The following is a 14,353-nucleotide window of genomic DNA, read 5'->3' as shown; positions in this document are numbered from 1 at the left end:
TCCCAGCTATTTGGGAGGCTGAAGTAGGAGGACTGCTTGAGCCTGGGAGGTCGAAGCTGCAGTAACCTGTGATTGTGCACTCTGGCATGGGCGACAGAGCAAGACCCTGTCTACAAACAAACCCCAAAACATGTAGCCCCTATTGATATTAGTGAAATGCATATTTTTCCATTTACTTCTGAAAAAGCCTTGGGAAGGTTTCCATTACTCAAACACCAAGTCACATGTATCATTTTTTTCTGCTCAACCAATGTAATTTCTGCAATCTGAATTATACCTTGTGATCCTCTACAATTTTTGTAAAGCATTCCAAGCCAACAAATTTTTTGAAAGGGAAAAATAAACACAAGTTTTCATGCAGCCATTAAGAGACAGGTAACGTGAAACTTATTTTTCTACAATAATATATTCTATTAAAATAGGGATAACCTATAATATATATGCCCAAGCACTAAAAATAAAATTATATTAAAAAACAATTGGTTATGGCATAATTAATTCAAAATCTATATATAAAATTATACTTAAAAAATCTGGATCCTGATGTTTGGGGTACAACTGATTCCATCATAACGAACCTGCATATGTACTCCCTGAATCAAAAACAAAAGTTAAAATTAAGAAATAAATCTGATATACAAGCTTTTGATTTTAGTTAAATATTTAAGAGAATCTGATTAAATCCTTCTTCTTTTTCCCCCCACCCCCGAGACAGAGTCTCCCTCTGTTTCCCAGGCTGGAGTGCAGTGGTGCGATCTTGGCTCATTGCAACCTCTGCCTCCCGGGTTCAACAGATTCTCCTGCCTCAGCCTCCTGAGTAGCTGGGACCACATGTGTGCACCACCACACCCAGCTAATTTTTGTATTTTTAGTAGAGACAGGGTCTCACTCCATTGACCAGTCTGGTCTTGAACTCCTGAAGTTAAGTGATCCACTTGCTTCAGCCTCCCAAGTACTGGGATTACAGGCATGGGCCACCACACCAGGACTGATTAAATGCTTCTGTTATTTAAAAAAATTTGGATCCTTCAGTAAATGCTATTATAATTTTTCCCAAATTAGTATTAATAACTCTCTTTCTCTAGGACTACATGGGAAATAGCAAGGCTTGTTTCATGTCTAAGTTCATCTACAAGGCAAATTCATTGAAAACATTTAAGTGCTACGTTAATTCTCAAAAGGATTTTTTAAGACTTACATATAATTAGTTTAAGTACAGTTCTATAGTGGTTATGTGTCAAATGCATAGCCATGTAATCTCTACCACAATCAGGATACACAATAGTTCCATCACTACAAAATTATCCCCCTATACTTGCCCCTTTGCAGTAAAACCCTCCCTCAGTCTCAATCCCAATTAGTCACCATTTGATAATTTTCCCTTTCCCTGAATGTCATATATATAGAATCATTTGTATGCAGCTTTTTTTTTTTTTTGAGATGCAGTCTCACGCTGTCACTCAGGCAGGAGTACAGTGGCGCGACCTCGGCTCGGCTCACTGCAACCTCTGCCTCCTGGGTTCAAGGGATTTTCCTGCCTCAACCTCCCAAGTAGTTGGGATTACAGGGGTGCAGCACCACGCCCAGCTAGTTTTTTTCTTGTATTTTTAGTAGAGACAGGGTTTCACCATGTTGGCCAGGCTGGTCTTGAACTCCTCACCTCAAGTGATCCGCCCACTTCAGCTTCCCAAAGTGTTGGGAATGAGCCCACCTGGAATGAGCTCATTACAGGCATGAGCCACCACACCTGGCCTATGCAGCTTTTTGAGTCTAGCTTCTTTTATTCAGCACAATGTCTTTGAGAGGCATCCATGTTTGTTTAAGTATTGACAGTTCATTCCTTTTTATTGCTGAATTATATTCTATTGTATGAGTGTACCATGGATTCTGCATATATTATTTGAAGGACATTTCAGTTTTTACCACATTTTTAGAGATTATGAATTCCCTCAAAGATTTTGAAAGTAAGATTAAGGAAGAAATGTGAGGACAGTCTGATTCACAATGCAGTAAATAAAAATGTAAAACATATGCTTTTTAAATAAGAGAAAAATCCTAGCTTCAGTTTCTTTCTTTCTTTTTTTTTTTTTTTGAGACAGTCTCACTCTGTTGCCCAAGCTGGAGTGGAGTGATTGGAGTGATGCGGTCTCGGCTCACTGCAACCTCCGCCTCTCAGGTTCAAGCAATTCTCCTGTCTCAGTCTCCTGAGAAGCTGCGATTACAGGCGCCTGCCACCACGCTCGGCTATTTTTTCGTATTTTTAGTAGAGATGGGGTTTCACCATGTTGGCCAGCCTGGTCTCAAACTCCTGAACTCGTGGTCTGCCCGCCTCAGCCTCCCAAAATGCTGGGATTACAGGCAGACGCACTGCCACCAGCCAAGCTTCAGTTTTTAAGATAGAAAAATACATTTCACATGTTCCTTCAATTTTTACTCACCCATGTTTGCCAGAAGGCAGATGGCAGCTTGTACATCCACTCCCGCATATACATCTGCTAGTGAACTTACCACTGGCAAACAAAGTGTATGTACTCTAATTCTCCGCTCACCTAAAAAAAAAGTCATTGAAAATACATTAGATCAAAAAGGAAATAAAGCAAAGCAAACATGTCGAATACTTTTTTTCTTTCTTTCTTTCTTTTTTTTTTTGAGACGGAGTCTTGCTCTGTCTCTTAGGCTGGAGTGCAATGGTGCGATCACAGCTCACTGCAACTTCTGTCTCCTAGGTTCAAGTGATTCTCCTGCCTCAGCCTCCCAAGTAGCTGGGATTACAGGTGCCTGCCACCATACCCAGCTAATTTTTGTATTTTTAGTAGAGATGGGGTTTCACCAGGTTGGCCAGGCTGGTCTGGAACTCCTGACCTCAGGTGATCCACCCACCTCGGCCTCCCAAAGTGCTGGGATTACAGGCGTGAGCCACCGCCATGCCCAGCCACAAGTCGAATTTTTATTCAAGTTATTGTTTTGGCTAGATTACATCACCAACAGGATTTTGAGATGTAAAAACCAAGTTTTACAATGAACATTTTTAAAAGAAAATTAAACACTCTCCAAATCTGCAGAGTATGAACATACGCTATATCACTCATTCTAAATTATATCCTATAGAGTAAAATACCAGAAAACTTAACTGTCAAGTAACAAATGAAGGCCTTAATTGCTAAGCAGTTTTTTACTTTTTGGGGCAAGAAATAATACAAAGAATGGCATAGCTGGATTTAGCATGAATTGTTTTGAAACAAGATTCTAAGAATACAAGTCTTCCATAAATTAAAAAAGTGTACTATTTAAAGATTCAAAAGTGAGAGTTAAAAAAAGAAAGAAAATAACAACATATGTTTGATTAACTAATACAAATTCCATTACTTCCCACTGTGTATTCATTCTTTTTCCCCACTCCACTAAAGGGCATGTGAAAGGAGGGAGGAATTACTGCTGCAGACTATATTTCATTTCTGTTAACATTACCTTTGCTTGATGTATATAATAGGGCTGTCTGAAAACATACTAAGGAAGTATCTGTTAAACTTTCTTCAATTGACAACTGCACCGCAAATCCAGCATCAGGATTGATGTTGGCAAGGGATAACAAATCAGTAGAACGGACAAAGAAGTTACCGTGAAAAGTGTGCATTGAAAGACCTAAAAAGGAGAAAATCATAAAAAATGAAGTTAACAATAGTATCTTCACCTCAAGCTAAAGTTACTTTTTTAAGTCAAAGATGTTTATGATTTTGAATCAAAAGGATAACTGGGGAGTCAAGGTTCAAGCATAGGCAGAGTTTCTAAAATATTAATTCAAAAAAACTAGTGGATGTTATATAAAAGGGAGACTATACATTTCACTTGTATTGACACCTAACCTTATTTACATTTTCTCACATGTGACTTGAAGTCAGACATAATCTGACTAAACATTTAATTTACAAAATTAAACAAATGAGGGTTATTATATAACTCATCCTAGATTTAAAATAAAGGTAAAATAAAGGATTAAAACAAATATTCACATAAAACCAAGGAAGTGTACATTAAATGATTATGAAGGCAAAGACCCTTAATTTGACAATTCTTATTTAAGATCTTCCCTATTCCTCTAATTCTCCTTCTAAAATCACTTCTAATATAGGCTTTCTCTTAGGTTCTTCTGAGTAAATCAAACATTACTTTTGTCTACTTATTCAAGTTATTTTTAAAAATTGGGCAAGGATTATTCAATAACTATTATCTATTTAAAACATGGTATAGCTAACGAGATCAAACAGTCTTCCATCATGAACAGTCAGAGGTTTAATATAAAATATAACTTTTACAACTTCATACCTTTAGTACACCTTATTCTCATAACAGCTTCAAATCCAATTTTTCTTGTGAGATACCGTTTTAGGTCTTTTTGTAACTTTTCTGCTTGTGAAGGATTGTGAGTATAGTGGAATGATGGATAATAATAGATGCACCCTGCAGAATACTTGGACATGCAAGCTTTAGAGAGAAATACAAAAAGTATTAGCTATAGAAATAATAATATTCTACTTGTCCAACAGTAGTACAGATTCTACATTATGAAGAAATCTAAGTCATGAGAAAACCTAAGCCATCAAAATAAGAACATACAAATCTGAGAAAACAGTAATATCTATAAAATATATGATAAAGTTTACTGTTGAGCAGAATGGTAAGGGAATCATGCTATCTAAACAAAATACAAGTGACATTTTATATTTGTATAGTGCTTTAAACTTTACTGGTAGTTTTCATAGATATTGTCTATCTAATGCACATGCCTTTCTCCCTAAAATATAGAGAATGCTTACTGAAGAGTTTAGATTTAATTATGCATTAAAAATGTTCATTTAAACAAATGTACCCATGATGACTTTCCTTACCTAGAGAAGCAAGATCAGAATACTGTGAACTTAAAAGGAACAAATCCACTGCAGTTTGCTGTCCCGAGCAATCTAATGCAAGTTTCTTATAAAAATCAGTTGCAGGGCCAAGATGTTGTACCACCTAAGTCAACAGATCATATAGTAAGAGCTAGCAATCTTTATGCTCATATTTTCATGTCATTTTTATAACAAAAAGGATATCCTCTGCCTCCCTACCAAACTAAGAGTTTTCTAAATGTCTAGGCATTTGGTGCAATTTCCTATGATAATAATGATAGATAATCTTTATAAAAAACACTTATGTGCCAGCACTGTTTCACACAAATTAATTTTCATAACACATCTCATATGGTTTTTATCATCTACATTTTCAGACGAAGAAACTGAGGCAATAACTGATTAAGTAACTTGACCAAGATTACATAGATATTGAGAAGTGGATATTGGAATATCAACCCAAGAAATCTGGCTGCAGAATGAGTGCTGTTAACCATTATTAAATATTGTTAAATAACTTAAGAGAGTAAAAGATTAAGGAAGGTGTTTCTTTTGGTATGAGAAGACTTGAGCTGAGAAGGTGACACTGGAGACAGTCTCCAAGTTCTTAATCACCATACAACATTTCCTAAAAAAAAGTTTCAATCCTCTTAATTACACTGCATGATGATTATATTAGAGCTTACTCTAATATAAGGAATTAAGGATATGAAGGAACATGTAAACCAGAACAGATACTGAAACTTTAGAGTCCTAGGCAGACAGAGAATATTTTTGAAAGTTAAATGAGAAAACAAAACAAATCAAAACAAAACTCTATCAAAGGATTCAGTAAATATATATCAGCTTCCTGTGTTCAAAACACCACAGTAATTTATAATGGATTGTAATGGGTCAACGAACTAAATGCCAGCTACACTTGTTGATGAGTTTAAAATACATACTTATTTTAAAATTAGCTTCCTTCTCAAATGCAATTTTAAAACACAATTTCTATAAAGGGTGAAATATGGTGCCTTTTTTTCTCTAGCATATTGGTGAAGAATAAAAAAAGCAATGCTACTTAATGGTGGTTACAGGATGAGAATCCTTAAGAAGAGAAGTTGATTAAAAAACCCAAATAAACAAAACATTCTTTATTTAATAACTTAAAGATTATGCCCTTTAACCCAATAATTTCACTTCTAGGAATTTATCCTAAGGCAAATCTGGATATGTGGCTAAAGATTTATGACACTATTAAAACTGTTTAATTCATACTCATAACTACTTATAATGATATTTTCTCAAATATGTTAAGGCCAGACAGAACTTGTACAAAAGAAAAATGAATATTTTTGTTCATTTATTATTTGAAATAGGGCTTAAAAATGCCTGACCAAATCTTCACATAAAACCCAAGTAATGTTCAGCTTCGTATATTCCTTTCATTGTTATTATTATTATTGTTTTTCTTTTTTTTTGAGACCGGGTCTCGCTCTGTTGCCCAGGCTGGAGTGCAGTGGCAGTGATCACAGCTCGCTGCAAACTCTGCCTCCCTGGTTCAAGTGATTCTCCTGCCTCAGCCATCTGAGTAGCTGGGATTACAGGCTTGCATCACCGCACCCAGCTAATTTTTGTATTTTTAGGAGAGATGGGGTTTTGCAATGTTGGCCAGACTGGTCTCAAACTCCTGAACTCAAGTGATCCACCCACCTTTGCCTCCCAAAGTGCCGGGAATAGCCACTGCACCCGGCCATTATTGTTATTTTTTAAGACAGGGTCTCGTTACATTGCCCAAGCTGGTTTAGAACTCCTAAGCTCAAATGATCCTCTAGCCTCAGCCTCTTGAGTAGCTAAGGTAACAGGCAGGTGCTACCACACCCAGCCCTTTTTAAAAAAAAATAGTGCAAATACAGGTCTGGCTCACATCTGCAATCCCAGCACTTTGCAGGGCTGAGGTAGGGGTATTGCTTGATCTCGGCAGTTTGAGGCCAGCCTGGGCAACACAGTAAGATGTTGTCTCTACTTTTAAAAAACAAAAGAAAAAAATACTGAAGACAACTATTTAATAGCTGAAAAGCAATCAATTGATTACTTTCACATTTACTTTCTCTGTGACTTCAGAGAATGCGCACAATATATTCTCCAATGAAAAAGGTCAAACACACACACACATATATATACACACACACGTATGATGTCCAATTATGCTTATTTGTATGTTTGTATAACTAAATGCTAGTATCATTAGATTATTGGTGATTTATGCTTTTCTCCACTTTCCAAGTGTTATACAATGATCTGTGTTATCTTCATAATTAAAAAGTTTATTAGTATGAGCATGTTGAATTACAATAGTTACATTTAGTAAGTTTTACCACTTACGTAACAGAAAAGAACACTGGAGTCAGAAAATCAAGTTGCACTTTTACCATTAAATAGTTATTTAACCTTTAACTAGACACTCTACTTCCTCATCTATAAAATGAAAAGGTTAGACTAAATGATTTCTAAATTTCTATGACTTACAAAGTATAAAAAGAACATACTGTGACACAAAACCAAAAAGATAATTTGAGTTAAAAACCCTCGCCGGGCGCGGTGGCTCACGCCTGTAATCCCAGCACTTTGGGAGGCTGAAGTGGGCGGATCACGAGGTCAGCAGATTGAGACCATCCTGGTTAACACTGTGAAACCCTGTCTCTACTAAAAACACAAAAAAATTAGCCAGGTGTGGTGGCAGGTGCCTGTAGTCCCAGCTACTAGGGAGGCTGAGGCAGGAGAATGGCGTGAACCCGGAAGGCAGAGCTTGCAGTGAGCCGAGATCGCGCCACTGCACTCCAGCCTGGGCGACAGAGCAAGACTCCGTCTCAAAAAAAAAACAAAAACAAAAACAAAACAAAAAACTCTCTGGCGGCCGGGCGCAGTAGCTCATGCCTGTAATCCCAGCACTTTGGGAGGCTGAGGCAGGCGGATCACCAGGCCAGGAGTTCGAGACCAGCCTGACCAACATGGTGAAACCCCCGTCTCTACTAAAAATACAAAAATTAGCCGGGTGTGGTGGTGCACACCTGTAATCCCAGCTACTCAGGAGGCTGAAGCAGGAGAATCGCTTGAACCTGGGAAGCAGAGGTTGCAGTGAGACAAGATCGCACCACTGCGCTCCAGCCTGGGCAACAGTGTGAGACCACGTCTCAAAAAAGAAACAAAAAACAAACAAAAAAACCCAACTCTCTTGCCAGTATTTTATTATTAATGAAATAGAATAAACAAATAATTACACAATCTTGAATATGACAAAAAACTAAACATAAAATACCTTTGTACTTGATCTCTGATTAGGATCTTCTCTGGATTGCAGAAGTCCTGCACCCAAGGAAGGTAACTGTGTCTGAAATACAGACACACGGCCACCTGTTGGAGACATTAATTTAAAGGCAGCCTGAAGTGCAGGACCAAGGGCACTGTGTGTTTCTCTTGTATTGGTGAACATGTTTGGCAATGCATTCAGTAAGTCTTTTATAAGCTGAGAAAACAAAGATCAAAAATTGAATTACTGAGAAGGCAAAGGAATAATCTTATTTTAAAACATTCCATAGTGTATCATGTGTCACTGTATTTCTGGGGACTGGAAACTGAGGAGTCAATAGATATGCCATTTATATTGTCTATTATTTGTAATATTAATATATCAAGTAAACAAATGTTAAACATTTTAGTTACCAGTCACAATATAAATATTTTTATGCTTTAAGATAATAAATCAATCTTACCTCTTTACTTTCATATAGATTCACAAGTAAACTATCCGGTGTAGGTAGAAAAACATCTATAGGGAAAACACATATTTTAATCAACAAATCGAACAAAAGAATACATTAGAAAATCTTAGTTTTTATCAGGTCATACATGCAATGTGTACTATAATTTTGCTTTATTTTATTTATTTTTTTGAGATGGAGTTTTGCTCTTGTTGCCCAGGCTGGAGTGCAATGGCATGATCTCGGCTCACTGCAACCTCCACCTCCCGGGTTCAAGCGATTCTCCTGCCTCAGCCTCCTGAGTAGCTGGGATTACAGGCATGCACCACAACGCCTAGCTAATTTTGCATTTTTAGCAGAGACGGGGTTTCTCCATGTTAGTTAGGCTGGTCTCGAACTCCTGACCTCAGGTGATCCACCCACCTCGGCCTCCCAAAGTGCTGGTATTACAGGCTTCAGCCACTGCGCCCAGCTAATATTGCTTTATTAAATATACACACTCTGTATATATTATACATACATGTGTGTAATACATACATAGGCATAACTTAGAATCAAGTATTTCCAGAAAAACAATTATTTTGAACAAATACTAAAGTGCATGACATTATCCTCACAGCATATAGCAAGATGTATATTAAAATAAAGTAGCCCCCATTTCAAAGTCCGTAGTTAGAAAGGCTTTTATTTTACTGACTGCTTACCATCTATATCAGACACAATCAACATTTGAGGCTGTGATAATCCTTCTTGTAAATTGTAGAAATGAATAGTGCTATCAAAGGTCATGAATCCTATTCTTGTTCGTGAATCTCCAGGAAGCCTAAAGATAAAAATGACAATTTTAAATTCAGAGTGCTCAGTAACATATTTCATTTCAGAAAATAATGAAATAGTAATTTAAGTCCAAGGATAATTACACATATGCTTTTCTACAGGGGACAGAAAAATTATCCCTATCTAAACAAATATATATCAGAGAAGAAGACCAAGGTGAAAACTTACTTCCAGTTCCAATATTAGAACAATAGTATATCTTGCTTAAGCATTTTAAGGGCAGAATGACAAATAAGTACTTTCCAAGAAAAGATTGAATATACTGCAAATCAGATTTTAATGTGTAAAATTTTACACAAAAACCACATTTATGAACACTGAAACATTTTATCTATCATTAATCTTTTAAAATGCTGTTAGAGCTGTTTTCAAAAGTCGATGCTACAATACAAAGAATAAATTACCATTTCACTGCCTGTCAAGCTTTCTTTATTAATAAGATAGATGCCTCATCTTACAGAAGCATATTACTAAGTACTACCAACTATGTTAACTTCAGTTATGTAATTTATTGTTTTAGCAATGCCTTTAAAATATCTTTGGATACTATAGGATGCCAAAATAGAATATGCATCGAAGCAAGAAGCATTATGACTGCTATGGATGACTGATCAGGGTATTCAGATATAGTCTGCAAGGTGGGTCAAGAGCATTTCAGAGAACAGAAAGCTACAAGTTATGTGGATGTTCAGCTTACCAGTATGGTGAATATTTATGATGTTTCCACAGACTAATCTTCACTCCTGTGAGACTTCTAAGATCACTGAGGAGTGGGGTCATTTGTTACTGGCTAGAGGAGACTACTGACCTACTCCAAGCTAAAAATACACAAAGTTGAGCTGAAACTGCTCCAGCATCAAACTCTTCTTTCTCAAAGAAGTTTCCAGAGCCCTTTCCAAAAACATATTATACATTTGTTGCTATTCTATCACTTTCTTTTTCTTTTACTTTCCCAATGCTTGTTTTCTGCTGTAATCAAATAGAAATATTTTTAAAACATTTTCCATTCCCAGTTTTACACTTTTGGTTTTGCACAGTCTATTTAATTTACAAGTTGTCAATCATCTCTCTCAGTGTGGCTCCTATATCATACTTTTCCATACAAGGCTAATAGAGTAAATGGATTTCTGGAGCACAGTGACGGAATAGGAGCTTGCTCCATCCACTCCATGCATCAACCTGGTATTTTAGTACCTCCAAGAATGGTGTACCCTCTTGGGGGATTAAAACTTGGTATTTAAAGACAAAAACAAGCCAGGTGCAGTGGCTGTAATCCCAGCACTTTGGGAGGCCGACGTGGGTGCATCGCTTGAGCTCAGGAGTTCGAGATCAGCCTGGGCAACATGGCAAAACCCTGTCTCTACTAAATATACAAAAATTAGCCGAGTGTGATGGTGTGCGCTTGTAGTCGCAGCTACTAAGGAGGCTGAAGTGGGAGGATCACTTGAGCCTGGGAGGTCAAGGCTGCAGCGAGCAGAGATCACACCACTGTACTCCAGCTTGGGGAACAGAGCAAGCCTCTGTCTCAAAAAAAAAAAAAAAAAAAAAAAGACAGAAACATCAACAACAAACCAACAACAAGCCAACCAATCATTTCTGTAGAGCAGTCTTCCGTTGCCACTCACTGTTAAAGCTATTTTTGAAGTAAGCACTTGTGACTAAAGTAGGGGCAAATACTTCAAGGATTAAAACATGAAAACTCTTAGTAACAAACACCAAAAGCAAATCTCTCAATATCTCTCAATTTTTAAAATCTTGAACATCTTAATGTTATCAGTTTCCTTTCAGGCCAAGATCAGTGATATCAAGACTATGGTGACTAGAAGTAGCATTCAACAGGGCAAGGACTCTTCAAGCTCAAATGAAAGATAGAGGAGAACCTTTTGGAATCACCAAAGTACTTGGGACAAAGTATTCATATATAACAAGCCCCACACCTCGACAGATGTTGAGAACCACTGCAGTAGTGAACCACTCTCACTAACAACCTGAAGCCACAACTCTTGTGGGTGTTGGAGTGAAACAGAAATGTGCAAACAACTGTACTTTCCAGAGATTTGGATGGTTCATTTTTAAAGCTAGATGAGGGGCTCCTTCATGACTAATCTTGGTAGACACAGAGGAGGGAATTAGAGCCAGGTATAAGCCACGTATCCTATACTTGCTATTTCCATTTCCACAATCCAGCTCATTACTAATGTGCCAAAATGCTCAGTTTCTTAGCCTAGTGTGGTGGTGGGTGCCTGTAATCCCAGCTATTTGGGAGGCTGAGGCAAGAGAATTGCTTGAACCCAGAAGGCAGAAGTTGCAGTGAGCTGAGATCGTGCCACTGCACTCCAGCCTGGGCAACAGAGCGAGACTCTGTCTCAAAAAATAAATAAATAAATAAACAAACAAACAAACAAACAAACAAAATGCTCAGTTTCTGGCTTCCTAACATATTTAGCACAAAATCAGTTCCCTCCTTCCCTTTAAACCAGCTCATTCTGTCATCAGTGCAATTAAAACAAGTTTATGAAAAAAATTCCTTGCTCAGGCATAAATTACAGCCAGATTTCTCTCATCCAGATTCTTTTTTAAAAAATCCTTTTATCTTTTTAAATTTTATTTAAACTGACAGATAAGATTGTATGTATCTGTCATGTAAAACATGTTGTTTTGAAATATATATATCTACACTGTGGAATGGCTAAATCTAGCTAACGAATATATGCATTGCCTCACAAAGTTAAAATTTTTGTAGTGAGAACACAATTTTCATCTCTTAGCATTTCTCCAAGAATACAATATATTGCTATTAAGTATAGTCATCATGTTGTACAACAGATCTCTTGAACTTATTCCTCCTATCTTTTACATTTTGGCTAGGATCTCTCAAAACCTCCCACCCCACCCCTGGTAACAACCACTGTACTCTCTACTTTTACGAGATTTACCTTTTTAGCTCCCACAATGAATGAGAACACGCAATATCTGTTCTGATTTCACTTAACGTAATGACCTCCAGGTTTATCCATGGTATCACAAATGAGAAAAATTTTCTTTTTAAAGGCTGGATAGTATTCCATTTGCACATATACCAGTTTCTTTATCCATCCATCTGTTGATGGATACTTAGTCTGATTATGTATCCTGACTCTTGTGAATAAACTACAAATGCTACAATAAACATGGGAGTGCAGATATATCTTCCACACACTGATTTTATTTTCTTTGGATATATTCCAAGTAGTGGGATTGCTGGATCATACGACAATTGTATTAAATTTTCTAAGGGACCTTTATACTGTTTTCTATAATGGCTGTACTAATTTACATTCCCCAAAGTGTGCAGTTTCCCTTTTCTCCACATCCTCACCAACATGTTATCTTTTGTCTTTTTGATAGTCTCATCCAGATTCCCGATATACTGGCTAACTCAACATTTCTGGCCCCTGTGTTCAGATTGGCTGAGTCAGACAGTTAGATGAGATCTAAATTCCTGACTAAATACTAGATTTTTATGATTTTATAATTCAGATACCAAGTCATAAATCATAACTCGAGTATCTGGATTCTTATTCTATGGTACATAAGTAGTACTCTTTTTAGTTGATAAATACAACCAAACCCAATCCCACAAACTGCGAACACTTCATATTTATACACATTTATATATATAACATACACATATGTATAGTATGAATTAAAAATATTCTTACTTGTCTAGATTTTCTAGGAGTGACTGGCACAAAATTGTCAAATATCCAGCTTCCACTGCATTATGAGACACATCTAAAACAAACAAGTAAACTGCAGGTTGAGGAGGACGCAGCTGAAAGGAATAAAAATTAAGTAAGTTATTTGGTAGGTACAATTTATTCTTTTTATATATTACTATTGCTACTGGATATTTACTGAATATATTAACACAAAAAATACACAAATAGGATTGCTATTTTGTAATATGTGCTCATGAAAATGATATGCTTTTAATTTTTTTTCTTTTTAGTTGGTTGTGGACTAAGCATGATAAGGCAGTTGATACACAGCTACAGTTAAATAGATGGGTTAAATGTTTTTCTGATAAGGAGTGTTGGCTAAGAGTTCATTTTTTAAAAATTAGGCTTATGATTTAATACTAAGCTCTCTAGATGTACATCCGTTCCCCTTTCCTAAAAACAAATTTTAAACCCAACAATTTGCCATTAGTACCAGCTATTGGTTTACCTGGAGGTGACTGAATCCTAATGTTTAAGTGCTATGTGTAAAGAAAGTCCTTGTGATGGTATTGTAAATACTTTTCTTTTTTTTGGAGACAGAGCCTCACTCTGTCATCCAGGCTGGAGTGCAGTGGCGCAGTCTTGGCTCACTGCAATCTCTGCCTCCCAGGTTCAAGCGATTCTCCTGCCTCAGCCTCCTGAGTAGCTGGGACTACAGGCACATGCCTCCACGCAGAGCTAATTTTTGTATTTGGTAGAGATGGGGGTGGGGGGGGGGGTTCACTATGTTGGCCAGGCTGGTTATGAACTCCTGATGTCACTTGATCCGCCCGCCTCAGCCTCCCAAAGTGCTAGGATTACTGGTGTGAGCCACTGTGCCTGGCCTTTAAATACATTCTTTGAAAAGTCCTTATGGTTGATAATTGTTGAAGCTTGGTGATGGGCAAAGGATGGCTCATTATACTGTTTTCTTTGGAGTACGTGTGAAAACTGCTGTTATATAAAGTTGAAATAGGCCAGGTGCAGTGGCTCATGCCTGTAATCCCAGCACTTTTGGGAAGCCAAGGTAGGTGGATTGCTTGGGCCCAGGAGTTTGAGACCAGTCTGAGCAACATGGTAAAACCCTGTCTCTAGCTTGGGTGACAGAGTGAAACTCTGTCTCAAGTAAAAATTAAGTACATAAATA

At 37.2% G+C, this 14,353-nt stretch overlaps 1 protein-coding gene across 8 annotated transcripts in view; it reads right to left on the bottom strand.

Annotated features, from left to right (window-relative positions):
• SEC24B (SEC24 homolog B, COPII coat complex component) overlaps positions 1 to 14,353 on the bottom strand; it is a 107,802-nt gene that overhangs the window by 10,576 nt on the left and 82,873 nt on the right. For all 8 annotated transcript variants that reach the window (XM_055111705.2, XM_055111706.2, XM_055111707.2 and 5 more), the window contains 8 exons: positions 13,168 to 13,280; positions 9,334 to 9,452; positions 8,642 to 8,697; positions 8,188 to 8,394; positions 4,887 to 5,010; positions 4,324 to 4,482; positions 3,469 to 3,642; positions 2,439 to 2,549 (listed from right to left, as the gene is read on the bottom strand). In XM_055111705.2, the coding sequence (XP_054967680.2) occupies positions 2,439 to 2,549; positions 3,469 to 3,642; positions 4,324 to 4,482; positions 4,887 to 5,010; positions 8,188 to 8,394; positions 8,642 to 8,697; positions 9,334 to 9,452; positions 13,168 to 13,280 (1,063 nt within the window). The remainder of the gene's footprint in view (positions 1 to 2,438; positions 2,550 to 3,468; positions 3,643 to 4,323; positions 4,483 to 4,886; positions 5,011 to 8,187; positions 8,395 to 8,641; positions 8,698 to 9,333; positions 9,453 to 13,167; positions 13,281 to 14,353) is intronic.

The sequence above is a fragment of the Pan paniscus genome, chromosome 3 (genome assembly GCF_029289425.2).
Source record: "Pan paniscus chromosome 3, NHGRI_mPanPan1-v2.0_pri, whole genome shotgun sequence".
Classification (NCBI taxonomy): Eukaryota; Metazoa; Chordata; class Mammalia; order Primates; family Hominidae; genus Pan; species Pan paniscus.
Note: the sequence above shows the minus strand (reverse complement) of the source record. Positions and strands in the feature narration are given on the sequence as shown.